This window comes from Leptidea sinapis, chromosome 34 (genome assembly GCF_905404315.1).
Source record: "Leptidea sinapis chromosome 34, ilLepSina1.1, whole genome shotgun sequence".
Classification (NCBI taxonomy): Eukaryota; Metazoa; Arthropoda; class Insecta; order Lepidoptera; family Pieridae; genus Leptidea; species Leptidea sinapis.
The window spans coordinates 5,940,024-5,963,946 of record NC_066298.1 but is presented as its reverse complement, the minus strand read 5'-3'; the positions used below and the strand labels follow the sequence as shown (position 1 = coordinate 5,963,946).

General features: G+C 34.3%; 2 protein-coding genes across 3 annotated transcripts in view; both read right to left on the bottom strand.

Annotated features, from left to right (window-relative positions):
• LOC126974840 (serine/threonine-protein phosphatase 6 regulatory subunit 3) overlaps positions 1–13,476 on the bottom strand; it is a 47,058-nt gene extending 33,582 nt beyond the window's left edge. Inside the window, exons 1-9 of the mRNA XM_050822509.1 lie at positions 13,255–13,476; positions 13,026–13,105; positions 12,585–12,858; positions 11,316–11,480; positions 10,334–10,529; positions 9,945–10,056; positions 5,364–5,513; positions 3,155–3,295; positions 1,827–1,942 (exon numbers count right to left, since the gene is read on the bottom strand). Coding sequence (XP_050678466.1) covers positions 1,827–1,942; positions 3,155–3,295; positions 5,364–5,513; positions 9,945–10,056; positions 10,334–10,529; positions 11,316–11,480; positions 12,585–12,858; positions 13,026–13,105; positions 13,255–13,314 — 1,294 coding nt within the window. The 5' untranslated portion in view covers positions 13,315–13,476. The remainder of the gene's footprint in view (positions 1–1,826; positions 1,943–3,154; positions 3,296–5,363; positions 5,514–9,944; positions 10,057–10,333; positions 10,530–11,315; positions 11,481–12,584; positions 12,859–13,025; positions 13,106–13,254) is intronic.
• Positions 13,477–18,591: 5,115 nt separating this feature from the next.
• LOC126974921 (probable ATP-dependent RNA helicase DDX10) lies at positions 18,592–22,578 on the bottom strand. Of its 2 annotated transcripts, XM_050822662.1 has the most exons (4): positions 22,266–22,578; positions 20,114–22,159; positions 20,034–20,083; positions 18,592–18,833 (listed from the first exon to the last, which is right to left on the bottom strand). In XM_050822662.1, the coding sequence occupies exons 1-4, from the start codon at positions 22,392–22,394 to the stop codon at positions 18,683–18,685; spliced, it is 2,376 nt and encodes a 791-aa protein (XP_050678619.1). In that variant the 5' UTR covers positions 22,395–22,578; the 3' UTR covers positions 18,592–18,682. The 2 variants fall into 2 exon arrangements, with proteins under 2 accessions (XP_050678619.1, XP_050678618.1); XM_050822661.1 differs by having other exon boundaries at positions 20,034–22,159.
• Between the last annotated feature and the right edge of the window lie 1,345 nt (positions 22,579–23,923).

Below are 23,923 nucleotides of genomic sequence, written 5' to 3'. Positions count from 1 at the left end.
ACATAGGTCGCAATAGAGACAATGAATATGGAATGTTTCATATCAATTGTAATATTATATTCTCACGTTTAATTATATTTATTTGGTTTAATCTGAAAAAATGGTGGTAATCATTATAGTACAATAGGAACAACAGCGGTACTACCATGTAATCAAATACATTAATTTCTATCAAGACTGTAACCAAACAATAGAACTATCATCATAATTATGTGCGCTCAAATCATCTGTTAAGTTCATTGGCCACGTCACTAAAATGGTCTCAAGAAAACTCGCAAGGCCCATCGCGATTTCATTTATTCAATTGGCGTAATTATTAAAAAAATCCACGCCTGAGATTTGTATTCTACTATAGATCTATGAGTAAGAGGACAAGATGATTTTGCGTTTACTAAATTCTATGTAGGTATGTTTTTAATCTATATATATAAAAATGAATTGCTGTTCGTTAGTCTCGCTAAAACTCGAGAACGGCTGCACCGATTTGGCCAATTTAGGTCTTGAATTATTTGTCCAGGGAAGGTTTAAAAGGTGAACAAATAGGAAAATGCTGCTAAATTAAATAAAAACAACAAATTTGTTTTCCCTTTGATGTGTCCATTTATAATTTCTATGAGAGAATTTATTGACGCACGGTTTGACAGTTCTGCTGTGAAACAATTTCATTACGACAGCAGGGTGCATATTTTACGAAGTAATTCTTGATGTTATGATATATTATTGACAAATTCATATAAAAACATAATTTTATTTATTATATACAGCAACACGTCTGTTGGGTCAGCTAGTAAATAATAATTATACAATTTGTTTATACACGACACCTAAATATTTATAATATTTTCTCTTCAAATATTAAAAAATTACAGGCTGACCCACAATTAAAGCATTAAATTAAATCACATCTTAAATAGCTCCATCAGTTTAGGAGTTACGATGTCACACATACACACGATAACCATATCCTTCTCTTGTCTTCTTTTGCGTCTGGTTCTAAAATTACATATCTTTGTATCTTTCGGCTTGCCCCCTTTTTGAAACTCACGCCACTGAATAGAAATGTCCCCTGAAATGAGTCAGTTAGTCGGAGGTCTATATGGGCGCAAATCGCCACCTACCGTCAATTGTTTGCAACTATTGATATTTATGTTTTAGTTTATCGTTAAAATGAATATATTATTATAGATATATATGAAATATATAAGATTTAAATACAAATAGCTATTTGTAAACATAAAACTGTTATTTATTAAGGTCTAACTAATTTAATAGACACTGTTTTGACTGTTTGAATTGTTTCAAGATGTTTGATGTTTCATTTATTGTTAAAATATTTTATTGAATGTGTAAATGTTCAAATTAATTTGTATTAGAATTAATATCGTTATTCTGTATCAAACTTTATTATTTTATGCAATAAGTCTATCTTAATTGTATTTCGAAACTTGCTTGCAGCGCCATTTTCTTACTTCGTAATGTTAGTTCAAATTAAATGAACAAACTATTATATAAATCATTTGAAGTTATATCAATTCACTAAAATATTTATTGAGCTGTATTTAGGAATTATTTTACAATACCTAATTTTATTTTAGCTTTAAAAGAAGTTGTATCTACTCTGTTTCATCTATTGTACGGAAGCTATAAAAGCGGTTGTTGTATGTAAAGACGGTTCATATCTATACTAGCAGTTGTGCTTCAATAAACTGAGAAATTATTAGTGTTGTATTTCTTCATGATGGACAATTCAAGGAAACCCTGGTTTAACGCCGACATCTACTTTATAGTATTTAGCAGAGTCCAGTTGGAATACGATATCGGCTCACCCAGGCTGAGCAGCGCCGTGTGCACATCGTCCACCTTGGACAGCATCAGACGAGCCACTAGAGCCGCCACGTGCAAGCGCGCGGACCCCACTCGTCTCCTGCGAACAAGCGCCACACTGAGACATCATATCATCAGGGAATCTAATGCCAAATAACAACAAAATAAATTATAATTCAAATATTTTAATTGAAAATAGGATATGAATTTACTTATTGAAAGTCAAAAACTACCTCAAACTTTATATAATTAGTTTTTTTGCTATTTAGCATTAGTTCTTACTTATTAACGCTAAACCAGTACACGATGTCAGATAGACTATCGTTCACTTCGTCATACATAGCTTGGTTTCTTTTCACTTTGAAAATCAGCGAAGTGTCGTCCGCAAGCAATACTAACTTATGTTTTTTCTCTATAAGATTAACAACATCATTTATATAGATAAGCAAGAGGAATGGTCCAGATATAGACCCTTGTGGTACCCCCCATACTAAGAGGAGTCCCAGGAGATTCTTGCCATTCACGTCGACCTTCGGATTTCTCTTGTTTAGATATGAAATCAGAAGAACGAGCGCAGCTCCTTTAATACCATAGTGACATAGCTTCCCGTCCAGCGTTGAATGTTGAAGACAATCAAAGGCCTTAGATAAATCACAGAAGATACCAAGAGCTTTCTGTGATTCCCCACAGGCATCAATAATATTCTTGATTAGCTCAATACCTGCATCCGTTGTTGAATGTACCCTGACAATAAATCTCGCCTCGGCAGATTTATATTGGAACGCGTCACAGCGCATAGGATTGACGTTTTATAACGATTCATTATTGTATTTTTAGGAGTTCATTTAAACATACTGTATTACGATACTAGGCGAAGTATTAAAGCAGGGGTTTTGTTAGAAATTCAAATATATTTATTTACCATTGGAGTGATCATAAAAGGCCCCAGTCCATCTTTAAATCATATATTAACAAAATAGCTTCGCCTACTCAATATACAACTTAAGTTGAAAATACAAATTATCATTTTCTATAGAACATCTTATTTCTCAAGACGAGCGCAATTGTGGTGCCGATCAAAATTCTTGGGATTTTCAAGAATCCTGAGCGGTACTACATTGTAATGGGCGGGGCCTATCAATTACCATCAGATCAACTTCCTGCTCGACTCGTCCCTTATTTTCATAAAAATGTCATGACTGAGAACACTAAACTAAACTAAAACTCTCTAAAGATTGTTATTAAAGGCTATTTTTATTATAACAGTAGATATATGTGGCCATGCAATGTGCATTAACAACAGCGCTTCATGTAACACCGGGTGACTCACCGGGGCGGGTCGGTGTCGCGCCGCACGGGCGTCGCAGGCGGCGGCGGTTCCCGCAGCAGCGCGCGGTGGAGCAGCGGCAGATGCGGCGCTATCGCACGCTCCACCTCCTCGCGATCTGACCCGCTCGACTCCGTGCCTTCCCTGCTGCCCAAATATCTCATTATAGTGTATCACTATAGGTTATCTGGATGTGTGGCGGTCCTCCACAGTGCGGTTTTTAAGAAGCTTTCTTCCACGTACTACAAAGCTGTGGAATGAACTTCCTTGTGCGGCGTTTCCGGGACGATACGACATGGGTACCTTCAAAAAAAGCGCGTACACCTTCCTTAAAGGCCGGCAACACTCTTGTGATTCCTCTGGTGTTGGAAGAGAATGTTGGCGGCGGTGATCACCAAGTGACCCGTGCGCTCGTTTGTTCCATAAAAAAAATCACATACCATACACCGGCTCCCTGCCAAACCGACAGGCAGCAGTTGAGGTCCCACCATAAAGCAACAACGCATACGAGTCAGGGGCGTGCATTCCATATAGGCAATGCTTACCTCAATATAACCTAAAACTAATACATACCACTAGTGTTCAAGTTAATTTAGTTACGTTATTCTACAACCAGACAAATGGTCCTTGGGTCAGTAAAATCCTAAAATGGCGACCACGTAACGGAAGACGCAGTGTTGGTAGGTTGGACCGACGATCTGGTCCAGATCGCCGGAATACGTTGGATGAGGGCAGCGGAGGAGCGATCGTCATGGAAATCTTTGGGGGAGGCATTTGTCCAGCAGTGGACGTCCTCCGGCAGATGATGAAGACGATGATAATTCTATAACCAATATTCTATTGAACAGCCACCCAATCAGTTTAACCTTGCGCTAAATACCTAGTACAAATCTTTGATTGGCACTCTATAAGACTGCCAATTCCAACGCAAGCACCGATAAAAAAATTACATTTATAATAATCGCGTACTTGGTTATTGAGATAAAAGAGGAAAGTAGTTTAACAAATTATGAAGTTTATAGTGACTTGGCACCGACTTCAAAGCTATCAATATGTAGCACATACAAGTAATAGTATTTTATTAATATTAAAGGTAGGGATTTGCATAAGAAGTATATTAAATAAATTTTTTAGTTATTTGAAACTTAAGTTTTTGAAGTCGTTTTTAAACATAGTTATTTTTTTCTTTTTGTGTCACATAATAATTATAATATATTATTATATATGTGTTAACTGTTATGAAAACTCCTAAAAAAGCCGTACACAAAAAACAATTATATCATCCAGGTAGACAAAAAATATCATAAAAATGTGCATAAATTGAAATCTACTGGGCCAAACTATGTAAAACTTTAAGGGACCAAATGGCATCTATTCCGCATCGAACTAAAAAAGAATTACGTAAATCGGATCAGAAATCTCAGAGTAATCAGTGTGCATACATAAAAACCTCCTCCTTTTTGAAGTCGGTTAAAAAATGCGGTCTGCTACTTACATTATCGTGTAATTAAGTGCATTATGGTTATGATAGAGGCATTTAAAAACCACAAAATTTAAATGCCGCAAGCAAATCATAAAGCCAACCTCTATTTGTACCATACCTAAATTTCTAACTATTATATTATTAGGTACCTACAGCTGTCCCTACCTTTATATAAAACCAATGCACGCCGCTGCATACCACATGAACTTACAGTACTTACCAATAAACTAACTGTAATCTTGTGAATCTGACACAACAAATTCAAATATTTTTATTCAAAATTGGATATGATATCACTTATTGAAAGTCGTAAGCTTAATCTTAATCTGCTTAATCGCTTGTATAAACTATTTTGATGGGTGGGTGTTGCACATGTACATTTTACCAGTGGAGGCTCCTTTGCACAGGATGCCGGTTAGATTACGGGTACCACAACGGCGCCTATTTCTTCCGTGAAGCAGTAAATGTAGCTAGTAAAATTACTGGGCAAATGAGACTTAACATCTTACGTCTCAAGGTGAAGAGCGCAATTATTGTAGTACCGCTCAGAATTTTTGGGTTTTTCAAGAATCCTGAGCACTGCATTACCATCATTACTATTACCATCAGCTGAACGTCCTGCTCGTCTCGTCCCTTATTTTCATAAAAAAAAATAATAACCATCAAACATTACAACGTGGTTGTCCACCCACCCGACAATATAAATTACAAAACAACATGATGTCGTACTCTTGGTGTATGAGCGCAATGAGCAGCCGGCAGCCGTTGACAAGTGCGTGGTGCCGCAGCGGGCGCGGCGACGTGAACACGCTCTTGAGCAACAGCTGCACGGAGCCCTCGCTGCGCAGGCTGCCCGCGATGTCTCTGCCCACTGCGCCGCTATAACAATAATAAATAAATGAATAAATAATAAACTTTATTACACAAAAACAGACCTTCACAACACTTAAATATACATTATGTACTACGTCTTAAATTTTTTTAACTTATCTCTGGTACTACTGGTCCGATTTGAATGATTCTTTCAGTGTTGGGGGGTAGTCCATTTATCGAGGAAGGCTATAGGCTATGTTTTTTTTTTTAATTAGGGATCCGTGATAAAATTGCTATTTTGTAACACAAGGTGTAAAATCGAAAACCTATTTTTGCGTACGCTGCAAAAACTATTGACAATAGAACAAAATGATGTACAGGCTATAATATAGGCAATATTTTATTACTTATAAAACTATCGCGTGAATTATACTTTATATGGCAAAACAACGTTTGCCGGGTCAGCTAGTCTTATATATAAAATTCTCGTGTCACAATGTTCGTTCCCGTACTCCTCCGAAACGGCTTGACCGATTCTCATGAAATTATGTGAGCATATTGAGTAGGTCTGAGAATCGGCCAACATCTATTTTTCATACCTCTAAGTAATAAGGGTTGTTCACCCTTAAAATTTATTTTTTTATTTTTGGACGAAATTTTTTGTTTTTAGTTTTTTATAATGTGGCATTAAAACTACATACAACTTCAAATTTTCACCCATCTACGATCAACAGTTACTTTTGTATCGCGATTTTAATATCGGCAATACAACGTTTGCTGGGTCAGCTAGTCTTAAATAAAATACAGTGTTGAATTGAAACTCTGATACCCATGATAAGATCTAATTGTGGGTACCAGTGTTTGTGTTAATCAATTTATATTGGTTTAAGATAATAATAACATTAAAATAAAGAAGCACGCATACATCTCATCTAAACGACATTTTACAATAATTCATAATATATGTAGAATATTCCATATTTCCATATTTTTAGTTTTATAAGTTACATATCTTGAGGAGATCTTCAGTTTCTGTGTATATTTTTGATAGGAGCCATTTATTAACAACGGATTTACAAGAAAATTTTGCAAGAGGATATATATATGACATTAAATATACAAGCTATACAATATTATATACATCATTTATTACGACATTTCATACTCATCTATACATATAAATAAAATTGGAGTGTCTGTTTGTAATATTGAAATAACCATATTTACTACATGTATATTATACACCAAAATAACAGTCTGTTTGTTCCGGCTCTCTGAAATGGTTGGACCGATTTTGACAGGACTTTAATTGGCAGATAGCTGATGTAATAAGGAGACTACGTTTATTTTAGAAAAATTCTTTAATTTTAGAATAGAATAGAATAGAAACACTTTATTAACAGTAAAACACACACCTTCAATTTACAGTAAAAATCTTAAAGAAATAAAAAATTAAATTAGATGTAACAAAAATTATTAAAATATAAACAAAAACAAAATATTAAATAACTGTGCGGCGCGTGATTCCCTGCTAAAAGGAGCTGACTCAGTATATTGTTGGTCAGTGCAGAAGACACCAACACAACACTGGTTTTCAGCAGCCCCTCATGACATTTGGAGTAAACAGCTGTTGTAGCTTTCCCATTGTAATTTTTTTCATGTACATGTAAATTTATACAGTTATAAAATAGAATTATAAATAAATATTTATAATTAATATTAAATCATATTATAGTTTTTAAGCAAATATACATAATACTTATATTAAAGGTGGCACAAGGTACATTAGTATAAAAAATGAGATATAGATAATATATTGGTAAACATTTAATACACATAATAAGGATACAGAATTGTGTTAGTCTATATTTACTATAAGATACATTGCATATCAAGATTAATCATTATATAAAGAATCTAAAATAGTTTTTTTATATTTAAATCTAAAATTTTGAATATTTTTCAGTTGTCTGATTGGTGGCGGTAAATTGTTCCAGCACTTAGTAGCATTGTATCGAAAACTACCCCTGAACGCTGTTGAGTGATGCCGGGGCACTGCTAATATCTGCGAGGCAGATCTAGTTTTTATATTACTTGCACTGCGTTGCCCTAGCCATTCAAGTTTTTTAAATAAGTAAAGAGGTGTTTTATTATTTACGATACCGAATAGTAACGTTGCTAAGTGCAGACGTCTCCGACTTTCCATATTAAGTAATATGGCTTCTTTTAAATATGGAGTGATATGCTGCCTGGGTGGTATATTCCAACAGAATCGAGCGCACGCATTTTGCACTCGTTGGATGGAACATTTTGTTTTGTATAGTAATCTTGGCCCATACACCACGTCACAGTAATTGAGCTTTAGAAAAATAAATTAATGTTGCAATGTCCAAGAAACGGTCTAACTCTAAAAAAGCCGGGTCAGTCATATAATAATAATCTTAATTTGCGAAAACTGCCACCAAAACTTTTACAAACACAATAGATATGAACAATTAACATTAAATGAATAAAAGAAAAAATAACAATAGAAATGCAATAAAAAGAGATATTAATAATATAAAACATGGAAGAATTATTTTATTAACTTATAAAGATAACAAACAAGACAGCAGCGCGATTGGCAAACAGGAAAGTTCTCAGCAAACGTTAGGACCTAAATTCCTAACACTGATATTATGAACTTAAATTTTAAGAAATTAAATAAATTTATTAATCTTAAACGAAAAGATATATCACGTAGTGATGTGGATACACGCATGTGCGTATATCCGCACTAGCTACACGTATATAGCTTGCCATTGCTTTAAAGGGCCTATCTGTAATTCCAGGCCTATCTCACTCCCCGAGTAGGTATCGAAAACGTAAGTTAAACGCTAGCGTGACTATCCACGCACGAGCTTTGTACGTCACCTACTTCACCGATGCGTGCCTTCTTTTAATAATGGAGAAACATAAAAAAAAGCATAGCACATTAAAGGTCATCGCATACCCAATTTAAATATTTTCAGCTTCCTAAGGACACTGAAATAATCTTATTTAAAGTATAGCATTATTGTTATGAAATTACCATTCATGATAGCTATTATTACCAATACTTAGTAGGTTCAATGGTTGTGTTTTGTTTTTCGTACTTAGACCAAGAGCCGACCACAAAAATTCTGTTTGGTATTGTTAATATAATACCTAAAGGGACGTGTGTAAGTCTAACTCACGTTATGGTTCTGTTCAAGCTCGTATGTACCTACATTACTTTATATTTTATATAGTTCCTACTTTTTGAAGGTAAAATGAATTATGTATATTATGTTGTGGTCTTCTAATGCATACATAACTGTCTGCATCTAGTGTCGGTTTGACAGCGAAAGAATATTGATTTAAAATTACATATTATAGAAATAAATACATATTATAGAAATAAACTGAGCAATATTTAAAAGATGACCTTATACCAGTTAGGTACAGTTTTAGGTAAAGCAGACAACCCTAACGTCGTCAGAAGAGATAAGACTTACGGGATAGAAAAAGAAGCAACTTCTAGGTGAATAAAAATTTAGGTTAAAAGCGCTGTGCGATCTGAATTGTACCTTATTGAATAGCCACAACAGTCCATATTTTTTTCTTGGTTATACATTCTCTTGCAGATGTATCACTTACTGGTGTAAAACCTTAGATTAAAATGTATTATCAAGAAATGTTAGAATAATATAAACTAGTAACAATGAGCAATGAAAGGAGCGTGATGGGCACGACAGAGAAAGGAATAGCCAGTTAAAAGGCACACTGAACTTAGACGATTATAGCTAGCAATTAATCCGATCAATCGGACAAGTTAACTCGAAAACTAGATAGTGCATAAGATAGGCCTATCTAGAAATAATGCTGCCTGAAAAACAATGTGTTTTGAGCCGAGAGATGTGGCTGGCTTTATAAAGAAACTACATACTAACCAAGAAGAATAGAATTATTTTAAAAGAGGTTTAAGTACTAAATTTCTGTTTTAACATAATGGTTATTAATTTGGATTCTGTTTTATATTAATGTTTCTTCTTTACCGCTTCTATACCCCTAAGATTATTCAATTTCCTAATGGCAGCGTACAAGGCCACAGAGATGGCGCTAGTCGCAAAGCCATCAAATACGCTAATCACGGGAGGTGAAACGAAGAATGGACATTATTGGCTAAGAAGTGCCGTCGCATGTAATATATTGAGATTCGCGCAATCACCGCATTTACTTTTAATTTAATTACCTGTTTACGCATTTATATTTAATTACCTGTATTGTGTATCAAGTGTTAGTTGGAAATCAGCTAGAGAGAGAATGAGCTCATCGAATAAGGTACGTTGCCATCCCTCCGCCATATGTTATAATCCTGATTTAAGTATATAACCATTACCTACCTTTTATTTTGAACTCCGGAAATCCCGGAGGAAAGTCAAAGTATTGACGCAACTGTCTCTATTAAAAGTATGATTGAAGTAGGCGTTCACATACCCAGCATTCCACAAATCATTACAGATGAGACCCGTGGCCAGGTCGGCCAACAGCGCTGTCGCGTTGTCTGACGCGACTGTTTTTATTCTTCTTGTTCGCTCCGCCAGCGTCTCTGTACAGTGCAATTCATATTAATAAATGATAACAAAAAACAAATAAAAACTCTTTATTGACAAAAGGTTACCGTTTTAGAGTTGATACTTAAATTTTCTTAACATCAAAGTTTCGTCCGTCGGTTCTCTATTGACAAGATAGAAAGTATATTACATATTGATGCAAGAAATTTCTTGCAAAACACAAAACCTATATAATATTATATCAGGACTGCAGAATTGTAAGGCTATCTCCAAAGTGTGTCCTATACAGTATTGTTAACAGTGCAATATTACCCTCATCAGCATCTTTGCAGGAATCTGTTACATCTTTGTGGTTTGTGTCAATCTGCTCACTTGTCTCTGCCACACCTTTCTCAATATTGTTCTGTGTTTGCACCTCCGGAGTCACATGTCTCTCGATAACATCTAGTTCGTATGTGCAGCAAATTATCTGTATCAGGCTCTCCAAAAACTGGTGCTCCTCAAACCACTGAAATTATATAATAAACAATATATTGAGCTATTTCAAAAGATATATATGTATAAATATTATCTCATTCTTCAGCTGTTCATCTGAATCAAAGGGGTGAGGAACCTCGCTGGGAAGAAAAGTCCGCCTACCACACTTATTTATTTAACATGCATTACTCATTCAGTTATTCAAACACAGTCTGTCCAGAAGTTATGTCCAGTCTGAGCATAACTTCTGTCACTGTCTGTTGTTGGGGCAACTATGTGCAAGGCAGCTATCCTTAAAAAAGTTGCTCCATAAAAGCTAAATTTTGTAAAATCTCTAATTGATAAGATGAAAACAATAAATTAATATTCAACATAAATTATTAAACTAGCTACATTTGCTACATTCATCGAAATTATTCATATAAAATTTATAAGGCTTTAAAGATTTTGGCATTTGTTCCAAAGACAAGAGTATAAGCAGTGGTAGAGAAAATGTTCAGAAAAATAGAATCATCTACCACTAGATATAAATGAATAGTATCTGGTCTAATTCATCTAAGATTCGTAGATCTGGTTATATTCTAGAGAACCCAAGAGAGTTAAATTTTAGGCCATGCTCCTCCAGTATTTCGTACATTTTATATTTTTTTATATAATATAGAAAATATTATAGCTAAAAATTGATATACACTGGATTTTGGGTTTAGTGAAGATGATCGTTGTCATTATATCTGGATTTTAGTGCAGGCAATGGTAAAGAGATACAAACAAATGTATAGTTTATATTAATTGAAAGAGTTTGATATAATATACGTACCTCAATTACAACTTTATTGAATTGGTTCTCAATACATATAAAATATTTGAATGTATCTGCTATAGCTGACGTTGAAATGTGCCTCAAGAGGTTTGGCAGAAATTCTCTTTTGGCCTTAAAAAAGTCTAACGTCTTTAGACAAACTATGGAGTGAGAATAACAGTCCTGTAAAAGATAAGAGTATTCTAGTTATAATAAATATTGTAACTGTCCAAGTGATAATATAGTGCTGCCTTTATTTTTATGAAAATACGGGACGACACGAGCATGACGTTCAGCTAATGGTAATTGATACGCCCTACGCATTACAATGCAGTGCCACTCAGGATTCTTGAAAAACTCAAAAATTCTGAGTGGCACTGCATTGTAATGCGCTCGTCACCTTAAGACATAAGATGTTAAGTCTGATTTATACAGTAATTTCACTACCTACGGTGTCCTTCAGACCGAAACACAGTAATGCTTCATGGCAAAAATAGGTGCCATTGTGGTACCGATAATCTAGCCGACTTCCTGTGTAAAGGAAAACTAAAACTGGTAAAATAAACATACTAATATATTTGTACTAAAACTAACAAGTGTAATAAATAATAACAGCAATATCTACTAATGATTATCTATATTTGTAGAACAATGTAGTTACATATCACTGACCATTATGCCACCATATCTTTTTCGTAGATTTAATTCACTAATATTAATATTTAAGCCGAGCTGGGACATGTAGTAGCATAATATGTTATGGATAAATAAATAGTTCAAATAAATAGTAATAGTGTACATGTTTCTTTTGATACTGTAAAAACGATGACTACAAAATATTTATTGAATTTAATAAACACAGAGATTGTTACACATGATCAGCCAACCACTTAGATCATTTATTCATCTAGAAAGAGGCCCTTGCTGCTAGGCAATTCATGACAATAAGACAGGTTTATTATTTTAGAGTGTATGACAAGCTACGTCTTACACTTGCAATATGGTCGTAATTCCAGAAAAACATTCCAAACAACAATCATGTTGAAAATGAGTTAATAACACAAAATGTTCATGTGATATTTATTAAACTTTAAACACAAATTCCTTAAAGTTTGATGTATGTGGCTTGGAATGTCTTTCTGAAACTATGTCCATATGTATGTCACTTTATTTTAGTGTGTGTGTGTGTGTTTTTGAAAAACGAGGTAACAGTTAGTTCACAGCTATCTAGATGTATAAATTATCTATGGTTAACAAATAAAATAGGTAAAGATTCAATATAATAACCTGTTTTGTACTTCTTTTAAGTAGAACTTCAATGGTTCTACTAAAGTAAGAGGCCAACAGTGGATTGAGTGGTGGATCTCGACTGACAAAATCACAAAGCCTGTTCATTTGGATGGCATCCATACACAGACAGTGGCTCAGAGTGGACAATTGACTGGTCAATACTTCACATGCTATGTTAGCATGCCTGTATTGCAGGGTCAGCTCTACATCCTTTGGAGGCTCTTCTATGATCAGAGTAACCAGCTCTGATAAGATTTCTGGCCGAGTGAGACTAGAATAGAAATTTCATTTATTGACAGAATATTTTTATGGTGACAATAACTAGTTGCATAAATCATACGTTATTATGTCCATGTTGACACTAAAATTTACAAAAAATATTGTAAGAAATTATTAAATGAGAAGCAATATTGTAGAAAAAGTAAATTTAATACTAACAACTGAATCAAGTCTTTGTTATCTGCTTTACATTCTTGTAATATATCATCCGCCTCCAATACTTGAGCCAGGGTAAAATTCTGAAAACCAATTTATAGATTACCATTTAATCCAAATATTATTATAGCATAGGTTATGTTACCGTAATTAAGTCAAAAAAACAACGAATGGATCACCAAAGCTGTTAGAACAGCACCTAACCATGAAGACCAATAACATAAACACGCACCTCCTCTTTTAGAAGAAACTTTAACTCCCTCGCCACAGTGTAGTTTGCACCCCAAAACATTATTGGTGTTTACGTATTATGCACTATAAGATAAACGATAAAAAATCCATTAAAAAAACTACTTTACACAATTTTCAGCGCTTTCGCCAAGCTTCGGAATCGAAACCAAGGAACTATCGTTGGAATTGGAACTTAAAACTTTGAAAGACGATACCACTTATTAATTACCTACTCAAATCAAAACTCCAGTGCAATGATCGCTGATCGGCCTATGAATGATTGTCAAATACGACAGATGATAATGACGGTGTCACCATTGACAGATAGGTGATTGCCAAAGAGTATAATAATATATAGGGAAAAGAGAGCCCTCTCTACGCATTATGGGCTGTCTATTTGAAAACTAGCGCCATCTGGAGATTGAAAATATAAAATTCATTTTTAATGTTGTGACGCAATTAAATAACTAACTCTACTTTTTAATGTAGGTATTGCAATTTTTTACCATGTTGGAATTGCGCGTAGAGTTATTTATTTAATTTTGTCACAACATAGAACATTAAGTATAGATTTAGTAGTGTAAATATGCAAAATGGAACATGAGAGCTACATACGCTAGAAGTAGCCGCCATTTTATGACCAGTAGGCAGTGTCACAACTAAAGAAAAGTTGAAAGGTTTCAAAGCGAGCGACAGTTGACAAAGCTTTCATTTTCGGGACAATTAACAGATGGCACTACAGTCTTCTGAAAACGTCACTTTAAGGCGTCTGTCCCACCCCTGGTAATTGCTAAGTCAATCAGCTGTTACAATACGCATTTACATTAACTGAGTGTACATTCTTATACTTCTCTTATTTGACACAGAATCAAAATAGACAAATATTTAAACAAAATAATACTTTCACTATTGTGACATTCCACAATACTGAATATTATATTATAGATAAATAAATACATAAATTATCAGCTTAAAATGAAAAAGAGTAACCTATACCTACCTCTTAGATTTAGGCGACAGCTGGCTAATTTAGTAGCATAGAGTATTAATCACCACACTAATATTAGTACTAATGTTTAAAAATATAACAATGAAGATTTTTCTTCAACTAATTTAAATTAACTTATTAATAAGGGAGGACTAGTCTTGCAGTATTATTCAAAATAGGCAACAATCACCAAAAATGAAAAAAAATTAAGTAAAAGTTAAGTAAAAATCAAAAAAAAATTAAGTAAAATGGTCACGTTCAAATGCAGGAGTGTAAAAAGATCTATCGAGCAAGTAAGATCATTGTGTCGTTTCGCCGATATTTTGGCATTACAAGAGACATGGCTTTTACCCCATTATCTTGGCTTCGTCAATGAAATAAATGGTGAGTTCGCATGCTTTGCTAAGTCCTCGGTGGATACGTCTTCTGGAGTTCTAAAGGGGCGTCCATATGCAGGTTTGGCTATTCTCTGGAGAAAATGTAACTATAATAGACTGCGCGAGCGATAGATTGGCTGCTATTAAAGTAAATTTAGATTGCCGTCAATTTTTTATTATGTGCGTTTACATGCCAACTGACTCTGAAGAAAACCTGGTCACGTTCACGGATTGCCTGGCCAGTATGCCTGCGTTAATTGACTACAATAACGATGAGGCCGTGTACGTGATCGGAGATTTCAACGCTCATCCGGGAGCTAGATTTGGTGATGAACTCAAGTCATTTTGTTTGGAACATTCCTTATTATGTGTGGATAAAGAATTGATGCCTGCTGATACACATACATATCTAAGTGACGCACATGGCACCAAAAGATGGCTTGACCATTGTGTGGTAGCGAGTGCTGCACGCGACACTGTTAGATCTGTGCACGTCGAATACAGTGTTTATTGGTCGGATCATCTGCCGATGGTTATCACTTGTGAATTGGATACGGTAATTAGAAAAGTTTGTTTAAGTAATGTGGTAAGTTAAGTTAGTCATTGTAATAATTGTTTAAGTTTAAATAATTGTAATGAACATTTATATTTAATTGATGATTTTTATGACGAACTTGTAAATATTCTACAGACTGGTGCTAGAAATAGCGCAGCCGCTTTGAATGGTGCACTGAGGAAGCTAAAGAAAATTTTTGTTTGGAACTACCACGTAAGGGATTTTCATCAAAAGGCAAAAATGTATAACGAGTGGTGGAGTTGCTGGGGTCGGCCTAGTACTGGTGATGTACGACAACATGATTACAAGCCGTAAGGCTTTTAAAAATAAACTGAAGTGGTGTCAGAATAATGAGGACAAAATAAAATTTGACGTTTTAGCAGTGCACAGATCCGACAATAATTTTATTAAATTGTGGCGTACCACGAACTCTTTAAATTATAAAACGAGTGTACCGGTGACTATGGAAGGCGTCAGCGAGTCAGCGACGGAGAAATGATTGCCGACTTATTTTCACACCACTTTAGGGTCAATCCGTTGCCAGCTCGTGCTACATCTATGCTTAATTTAACAAAGACAGATGTAACTGACAATGTAAATCTTACTGCTGATAACGTGGCTACAGCAGTACTTAAAATGAAAAGGGGAAAATCTCCAGGAATAGACGGTTTAAGTTTAGAACATGTTTTGTATGCGGGAGAGGCAATATATGAGACTTTAGCCACTTTATATAACGCCTGCATAAATTTTGGCTACCTGCCAAAACAACTTATGAAAACTGTGGTAGTTCCAATATCAAAGAATAAAACTGGTCACCTTTCCAGTCTTAAGAACTATAGACCGATCTGGTTAGGCACAGTATTAGGTAAGATACTGGAAAGGTTGATACATCCAAGTTTAAATGAAAATATTAAGTTGAATGACGCACAGTTTGGTTTCCGTCCAGGGCTTTCGACAGATTCTGCGATTTTTAGGCAACCGTAAACCACTACGTCAGCAGAGGTACGTCGGTCTACGCCTGTTTTCTGGTCTTAAGTCGTGCTTTTGACCTTGTGAATTATAATTTACTTTGGGAGAAACTAGACGCCACTAATGTGCCTAAAAAAACGGTGAATCTGTTGGTATTGGTACGGAAACCAAACTAACAGTGTAAGATGAGGCGACGCGACATCTAGTGAGTACATACTAGAGTGCGGTGTTCGTCAGGGTGGATTGACCTCTCCGGACCTCTTTAGCCTGTACGTGAACGACCTGATTGCGGAGCTGAGGAGCACCAAGGTTGGTTGTCACATAGGGTCCACATGCATGAATAATTTCAGCTATGCAGATGACATGGTGCTTCTCAGCCCCTCAAACAGGGGGCTTCGTAAGCTTCTAGCAACATGTGAGCGTTACGCCACAGAATAATTTTAATAAATAATAATAATTTTAAATTGGCCTTAAGAATAATGTTAATAAAACAGTTACGATGGTGTTCCGTTCGGGTAGTGGTCCGGAGACGATTCCAGCGGTATTTCTCGACGGAGTTGTACTTGAAAGGGTTAATCGGTTCAGATACCTCGGACATATACTAACGGAAGATCTCGTTGACGATGAAGATATAGAGAGGGAACGTCGTGCTCTGGCTGTTAGATGCAACATGCTCGCACGTCGCTTCGCAAAGTGCAGTGACGAAGTCAAGGTGACATTGGTTAGACCATATTGTTTATGTTTCTATACATGTCAACTTTGGGTCAAGTTCACCAGGCGTGCTGTCAACAACATCAGGGTGCAATACAATGACGCGTATCATATCCTGATGAAGTTGCCACGGTACTGCAGCGCGTCGGACATGTTCGCAAAGGCCGGAGTACCAGACTTCTTCGCGATCATAAGATCATGAACAGCATCTTTTTGGAGTCGTCTCCGTACTTCTAGTAACGAGATTCTCAGTACATTGGCGGAGGATTTTAACTGTTCCATTTTCAGGCACTGGCACTCAGTGCACCGGGAGGCGAACAAAAAATAGCCCTGATATGACAGCATATCAGGGCTATTTTTTGTTCGCCTCCCGGTGCACTGAGTGCCAGTGCCTAGTGGTACCTGTGTACCAAACAGGTACGACCAATTTGCATTAAGAGTGACGACAAAATGCTAATTATATATGATAAGCTTATTACCATCGGCAATTTTTAATTATTAATTTTTATTTTTATTTAACTTTTAAGTAACATACATTGTATTGGGTATATACCTTTTAATAAAGACTATTATTATTAAAAATAAGTATTCGCCCCATATGTATTAGGGTTGGTATTGATATTCCCGAGTTGCCTCTGTCTGAACTCCAATCTGAAAGAAGAAGGCGGGTTCCCTCTCAATCAGCTGCTTCTTCACCTCAAGCTCTACAGGCTCGGGAATGAGCTGCATTACTATAACTGTTAGAAATGATAAAGGTAGAACTTTTTCTTATTTATACCTTTCTAACAGTAGTGGTTTTCCTATCATTAGTGACATTTATAATAAGTTTAATGTTTGTTTAAAATAACAAAATTTATTGTTTATTTTATTATTACAGGAAAAATAACATACCACTAACAAAGAGTAATAAGACATATAAATTAAAAGGTTATCTTCATCATCGTATATGCAGCCATTTGAAAAGATGTACCTAAAGAATGATAGGTAGTAGAGGCAATATTTTTAGTGAAAAAAATAAAATAAATATATTACTGATATTTACCTAAAACTTTTTGATAGAATAAGTGGGTATCGCGATTTCGAGGTGTGCTAAAAAGCACTAAGATTATATATAAAATAATAGATAATAGCACCAAAATTGAGAACTCTTAAGAAAACTTTTTACAGAATAAAAAAAAAGTTAGTGCCAGAACGTACCTAGTGTTAAAATTATTCTCTTCGGTTACTACCTACCCATCGCTGGGATGACAACACTGACCTGAATTCACATAGGTAGAATTCGGTTAGTCGGATAAAAGCAACGTTCACCATTCGTTCTCGAATATTGTCTATGGTTCCGAACTTCGTCGATGTGTCCGAAAATAAAATAGAGTATGGTCACTATCGAAACTTCGTTCAAATTGCGTTCGTTTCGTAGAAAGAGAGTAGACCCCTAGACTGTGCATCATTATCCTATATTTACATACTATACCTACTTTAGTAAGGCTTCTTTGTCAAAGAAGCTTTAACATATTATTTCTTAAATTTTTGCTCAGTGGGTGCTAGTATACTACCGAAAATTCGTTCTTAACGTCCACAGTGGCATGTCATTAAGGCACCCATATTTCATTCTTAAAAGTAAAAACAATCACACAATCAATACCAGTATGTGATGGATTCGTCACCAAGTGAATTAATAAATTCCTGTGAATTTCATCTTAAACACAGCAACCACACAAAATGAAATGAAACTTTCAATTTCCTTGAAAAAATAAAAAATTTATGTGAATATTTATAGTCACAGTTCAGTATATTATTACAATTATGAAAATTGATACAAGTTTGTTATTTATTTTTTATTGTACAATAACTGCATTGCAAGAGCCTCAGCCTCATCCACTGTCAGGGCTGCTGAGATATCTTCAACTTTTTTAATTTTTCTAGGTTTCACAGAATCTTGTGAAATTCCTCTATTTACCACCAATTTCCTCTTAGTAGGCCTGGAATAATAAGAACACCATTAATCAATACATTGGGCTTAGGGATATGCTTCTAGTCAGTACACACCCACATGTTTCTATAGAAGAAGACTATATTATTCTGCCATATTGGAAAAGTTAAAACTTGCAATAACAATTCAAGCCAGTTGGATCTTAAGAGGGGATGTTCAGTGAGCCCCAACTAGATTCCTTTCAAGACTGATGACTGATTGATGACAGAAAACTTGGTACAAATGCAAACGAACACCATTTCATTTATGCAATCGAACCCAAACTGTAGTCATTACACAGAAATATGGAAGTAAGTCTTTCTCTGATTGTAGTGTTCTTAAGTTCCTCAGAGATCAATATTAGGACTACTATTATTTATCTTGTACAGTGCCAATGTAGTTAAATCATTTAACATAGCAAATATCAAATAAATGCAGATGATATTACTTTACATGTCTTTCAAGCCAAACAAAATGTCAGAAGCAGAAAAATTTATAAATTCAGACACCAACCAAATCTATACTTGGTAAGTAAATAATTCACCGGTTCTTTATCCATCTAAGACCAAATTCATAATACTGGGAACCCCTAAAGTTGTTGTAAAAATTTGTTTGACTCAATCCTAAAATAGTTCATGAGATTCATAATCTAGGAATAATATTTGAAGAGAATTAGATTCAAGAAACATATAAACTCTATCACATTAGGAATTATTTAAATACATATCTTCATGTCAGGTTGTGTGATGCCAGTACCAAAGTACTCTCTAAATTTAATTATAATCACACAACATATTCTGGTCCTAGACGATGACATTTGAAATTGCATTATAATATTTATGAAACTCAAAAATCCATCTCAGTGATGGTAAATTTCCCATTAAGTACTCTTACTGGTGTTCAAACCATAATATAATCTATACCTTGTATAGATAGTTAAAATTTGAGAGATAGTTAATTTGTACACAAATTAATACAAATCATGAACAAACTATGTTAGGGCTTTATAATATGTAATTATTCACCTCAATTTGGAGCATATTTGATTTAAGAAACTGGATTTACCAAATTAGTAACATTACTTACATTGCAATATTAAGATTTGAAAATATGCCATAAGAAAAAAATACACTAATTGTATTTTACTGATCTTGGAAAATACTGAAAAGTATGAGTGACAATAGAAACTATATGAAGAAAATCAATATACCTGTGATATCTTTCTTCAGAATCTGTATTAATAACTTTCTGCCTGTTTTCTATAATTTCACTGTCACTCTCATGTTGATCAGAGTGATCTCCTGTATCATACACTTTATTGGGATCAGGTAGCCAAGAGAGATCTGGACCATCAGATTCTGATTGACTTCCAAAATCATCCTTTTCTCCTTCCTCTTCCATCCTTTTATGTTTTAATTTACGCTTTTGTTCTTTATGTTTTGCCTTTACTTTCTCTCTAAACCTTAACTTGTCAAATTTGTCTTCTTCCTGTAAAACTTCCTTAGCTCTTTCTATATCAAGACCACCAACATCTTCACTAAGAAATTGTTTAGCTAACTCTGATTTTACATCTCTTTTTTCATCTTCTATTATTTCACCATCATCTGTGAATTTTGTTGTGGTGTTCACTTTGATCTTTTTTTTGAGTATTTTCTTAGCTACGGCAGCTTTTGTCACTGGCTTTGCCTTCTTTTTATTTTCTTTTGGTATCTCCAATGGAATGAGTTCTAATTGAACATTCTTTTCCTTAACATGCAGAAAATCTTCTTCTTCACTGTCATCAAAATTATGGAAATTGAAGTTAGCATCAGTTTTTTGTTCTTTCTTTGTTTTCATCTTAGGAATATTACTAACTTGTTCATCCTCTGATATAAATTCATCAGACTCAGTTTTAGCATTAAACTTTGAATTTAGTTTCTCCACAACATTATCCTTTTCTTTTAATTTATTCATAAACATGTTTTTGACTTGTAATTTTTGTAAAAATCTTATTCTTGGTGGAATTATCAAACCCAATGACTTAGCGTATGCATCAGTGTCTAAAAGCTGAACATTAAATAAGTCCTTATTTTTCATCAAAAAAACTGATTTCAAATAGCTAACAAATGCTCTCTGAGCAGTTTGCTTTAACTCTATGTTATCAGAGAGAAGAGCTTCAATTTTCCGTTGTGGAGATATAACCTTTGATGGATCCACAGATATTTTATTGATGGGAATTTTACTTTTTCTAAGATCATCAACAAAAATCTCTTCATTGGGCAATAGCATAAGAAGCCCATCACCTTTTCCAAGAAATCCTCTTGCTGTTCTACCAGCCCTGTGTATATAAGTTTCAACATTTTCTGGACAGTCATACTGTATTACCCAGTTGATTTTAGGAAAGTCCAATCCTCTTGAAGCTAAGTCAGTAGCAAATAAAACTACATTTGATTTCCTGCAGAACTCCTGATATATTCTCTCTCGTTTTTCTTGATGGAGTGTGCCATAGAGTGCAAGCAAACTCACTCCTGGTCTTAATTTACAACAAAGCTCATACATGAATTTAACCTGTTTGCATGTTGCCATAAACACCAGAACTTTTTGTTTTAAATGGTTTTTAATAAATGACCACAATATACCAACTTTTTCATCAACCTTACATACTATGTAACTTTGTTGAAGTGAATCCGGGGTGACTGTTTCTGTCTGTTCATGTGGAGCAATGTAAGTAGGGAATGACAAACTCAATCTAGCTAAATCTTTCACAGACTTTGTCTGTGTTGCTGAAAACAATAAAGTTTGCCTTTTTGGAGGTAAATTTTCTATAATTGCATTCATTGTTGTTTCAAAACCCATATCGAGACATCTATCTGCTTCATCTAAGACAAGAATCTGGAGACTACTACAGTCAAATAGAGGATTCTCATCCATATGTTGGAGCAGCCTTCCAGGTGTGCAGATTAAAATATTTATTTGATCCATTCTTTTCTTTTCAAACTTTAGGTTTTGTCCCCCAATAATTAAGCCTGCTGAGAAGTCATGGTACTGACCTATTTTCCTTAAAATTTCATATATTTGATAAGCTAGTTCTCTTGTAGGTGATATAACAAGAGCTCCGACACCATCAAGTCGAGTCCATTTCTTACAAAACAATTGTTCTAATATTGGTATCAAAAACGCAAGTGTTTTTCCTGAGCCAGTCTTAGCAGCACCTAAAATATCATTACCTTTGAGGGCATATCCTATAGCTTGTCTCTGTATGTCTGTCGGCTTCACATAATTATTGTCTTTAAGGCCTTTGAGCGTCTTTTGTGAAAGTGGGAAATCTTTAAAAGTGTCAATGTTTTCGGGAACGATCTGAAAACATTTTATGAAATAAATAGTTGCTGGGTATTTTCCAACTTGTCAAACTATCACTCTGACTTCTACGAGTAGTTTCTTAATCCAAAACATGAGTACATACTTGTTCATACTGTCCTTGTAAATATTGTATGGCAGAATCTTCTTCGGAATTTCTTTTTTTACGAGGTTTAAATAGTCTGTGTTTTGATTTTTTACTTCGGTTACTTTTATTTTCATCATACTTTTTCATTTTTCCTTGTTTGAGATGTTGACCTTCTTATTTACTTCAAATTGAATTACGCAATACGCATACAGAAATAGTAGTAGCTCTTAGTGGTCTGTGATATAGTATTAAAACATTTATTTTGAATAAATAAGATGAACTATTTGTACACCAAATTCCAGAATCCACGTGCTTCACTTCTCACCACAGACTAAAATCAAATAAAATGTAGTAATAAGTATGTACTGTGCTACAGACTACATAGGAAGTACTATAGTGTGCTGTCGTCTATTTTTCCTTACTTGTCTTAGTATAGTTATATAGTCTTCTTTAGTATAGTAAACAAACACGACCTTGAAAAAAAATCACCATTTTCGGACAATCACACATTTTAGATTTGTTTTTATCATTTATAACTATTTCAGGAATACACACGCAATGAATTACACTAATAAAAACTATTAATTAATGTTTTAAATGTATTATTTTTGCTAAAATTGAAAAAATAAATTATTCAACATTCACAGATTACATATTAACCCGCATCATATTAGCACACACGCATTAGACATCTGTCTGGGATATGAACTTAAGATTTTGACGTTTTCACTTTTTTCAATTCAATTAATATAGAAAATATTTATACACATAATTTGTGAAACATAATCTAGAAATGCAGAAAATATAATTTAAGTGGATTATTACATCCATTGTTTTTTCTGTTCTTAAAGATCTCAACGAGAATCATATTATGATAACCATATCAATGTTAAGATTCTGTAAATTTACATTTTAAAGTAAAAAACAATATTATTATAAACTAAATATTAAATTACATTTTCATTAAGCTTACTTCAAAATTGGTACCTTAATATTTACCACAACAATGACTAGCTGACCCGTCAAACGTTGTTTTGCCATATAGAGTTAGACCGTTTCTTGGACATAGCAACATTACTTTATTTTTTAAAATTAAACATTTTTTCTAAAATAAACTTAGCCTTAGTCACTCCTTATTACATCAGCTATTATTGGCAGATGCCAATAAAAGTCCCGTCAAAATCAGTCCAGTCCAGCCATTTCAGAGATTAGCCGGAACAAACAGACAGACAGACAAAAATTGTAAAAAATGTTATTTTGGTGTAAGTACAATATAAATATACTTACATGTAGTAAAAAACTGTTATTTCAATATTACAAACAGACACTCCAATTATATGCGTTAGAATAGCCGAAATTTATTGCCGGAAAATAATATTTATTTTTTAATTGAATAGGAATGTTTTTATCTATAATTTGCTGTGTTCGATAACTTTTAGGACGTAAAAAAAAACAATTTTACGTATTTTTAAAAATCATGCATATACTCTATTGCTACTTAGTGGCATGTGTGTCGAAACATTGCTTTGCAGTTCATTTTATAGAAGACGTTAAGTGGAAGTAGTCCTTTAGTTGATATTGGTAAGTTTTCAACGTTTCGTTACAACAACTCGTAACAACTCGTTAGAGTATAGTGTTCTGTGGGCATAGGTCACACCGATTATAGTGCTTAAATT

Excerpts from the sequence above, each read along its gene's own strand:
- LOC126974921 (XM_050822661.1), bottom strand. The coding sequence starts at position 22,394 with ATGAAAAAGTATGATGAAAATAAAAGTAACCGAAGTAAAAAATCAAAA. Across the intron at positions 22,160-22,265 it reads TACAAGGACAGTATGAACAA|ATCGTTCCCGAAAACATTGA; the intron begins GTATGTACTCAT and ends AAATGTTTTCAG. Across the intron at positions 18,834-20,033 it reads TCTGAAGAAAGATATCACAG|GCCTACTAAGAGGAAATTGG; the intron begins GTATATTGATTT and ends TTATTATTCCAG.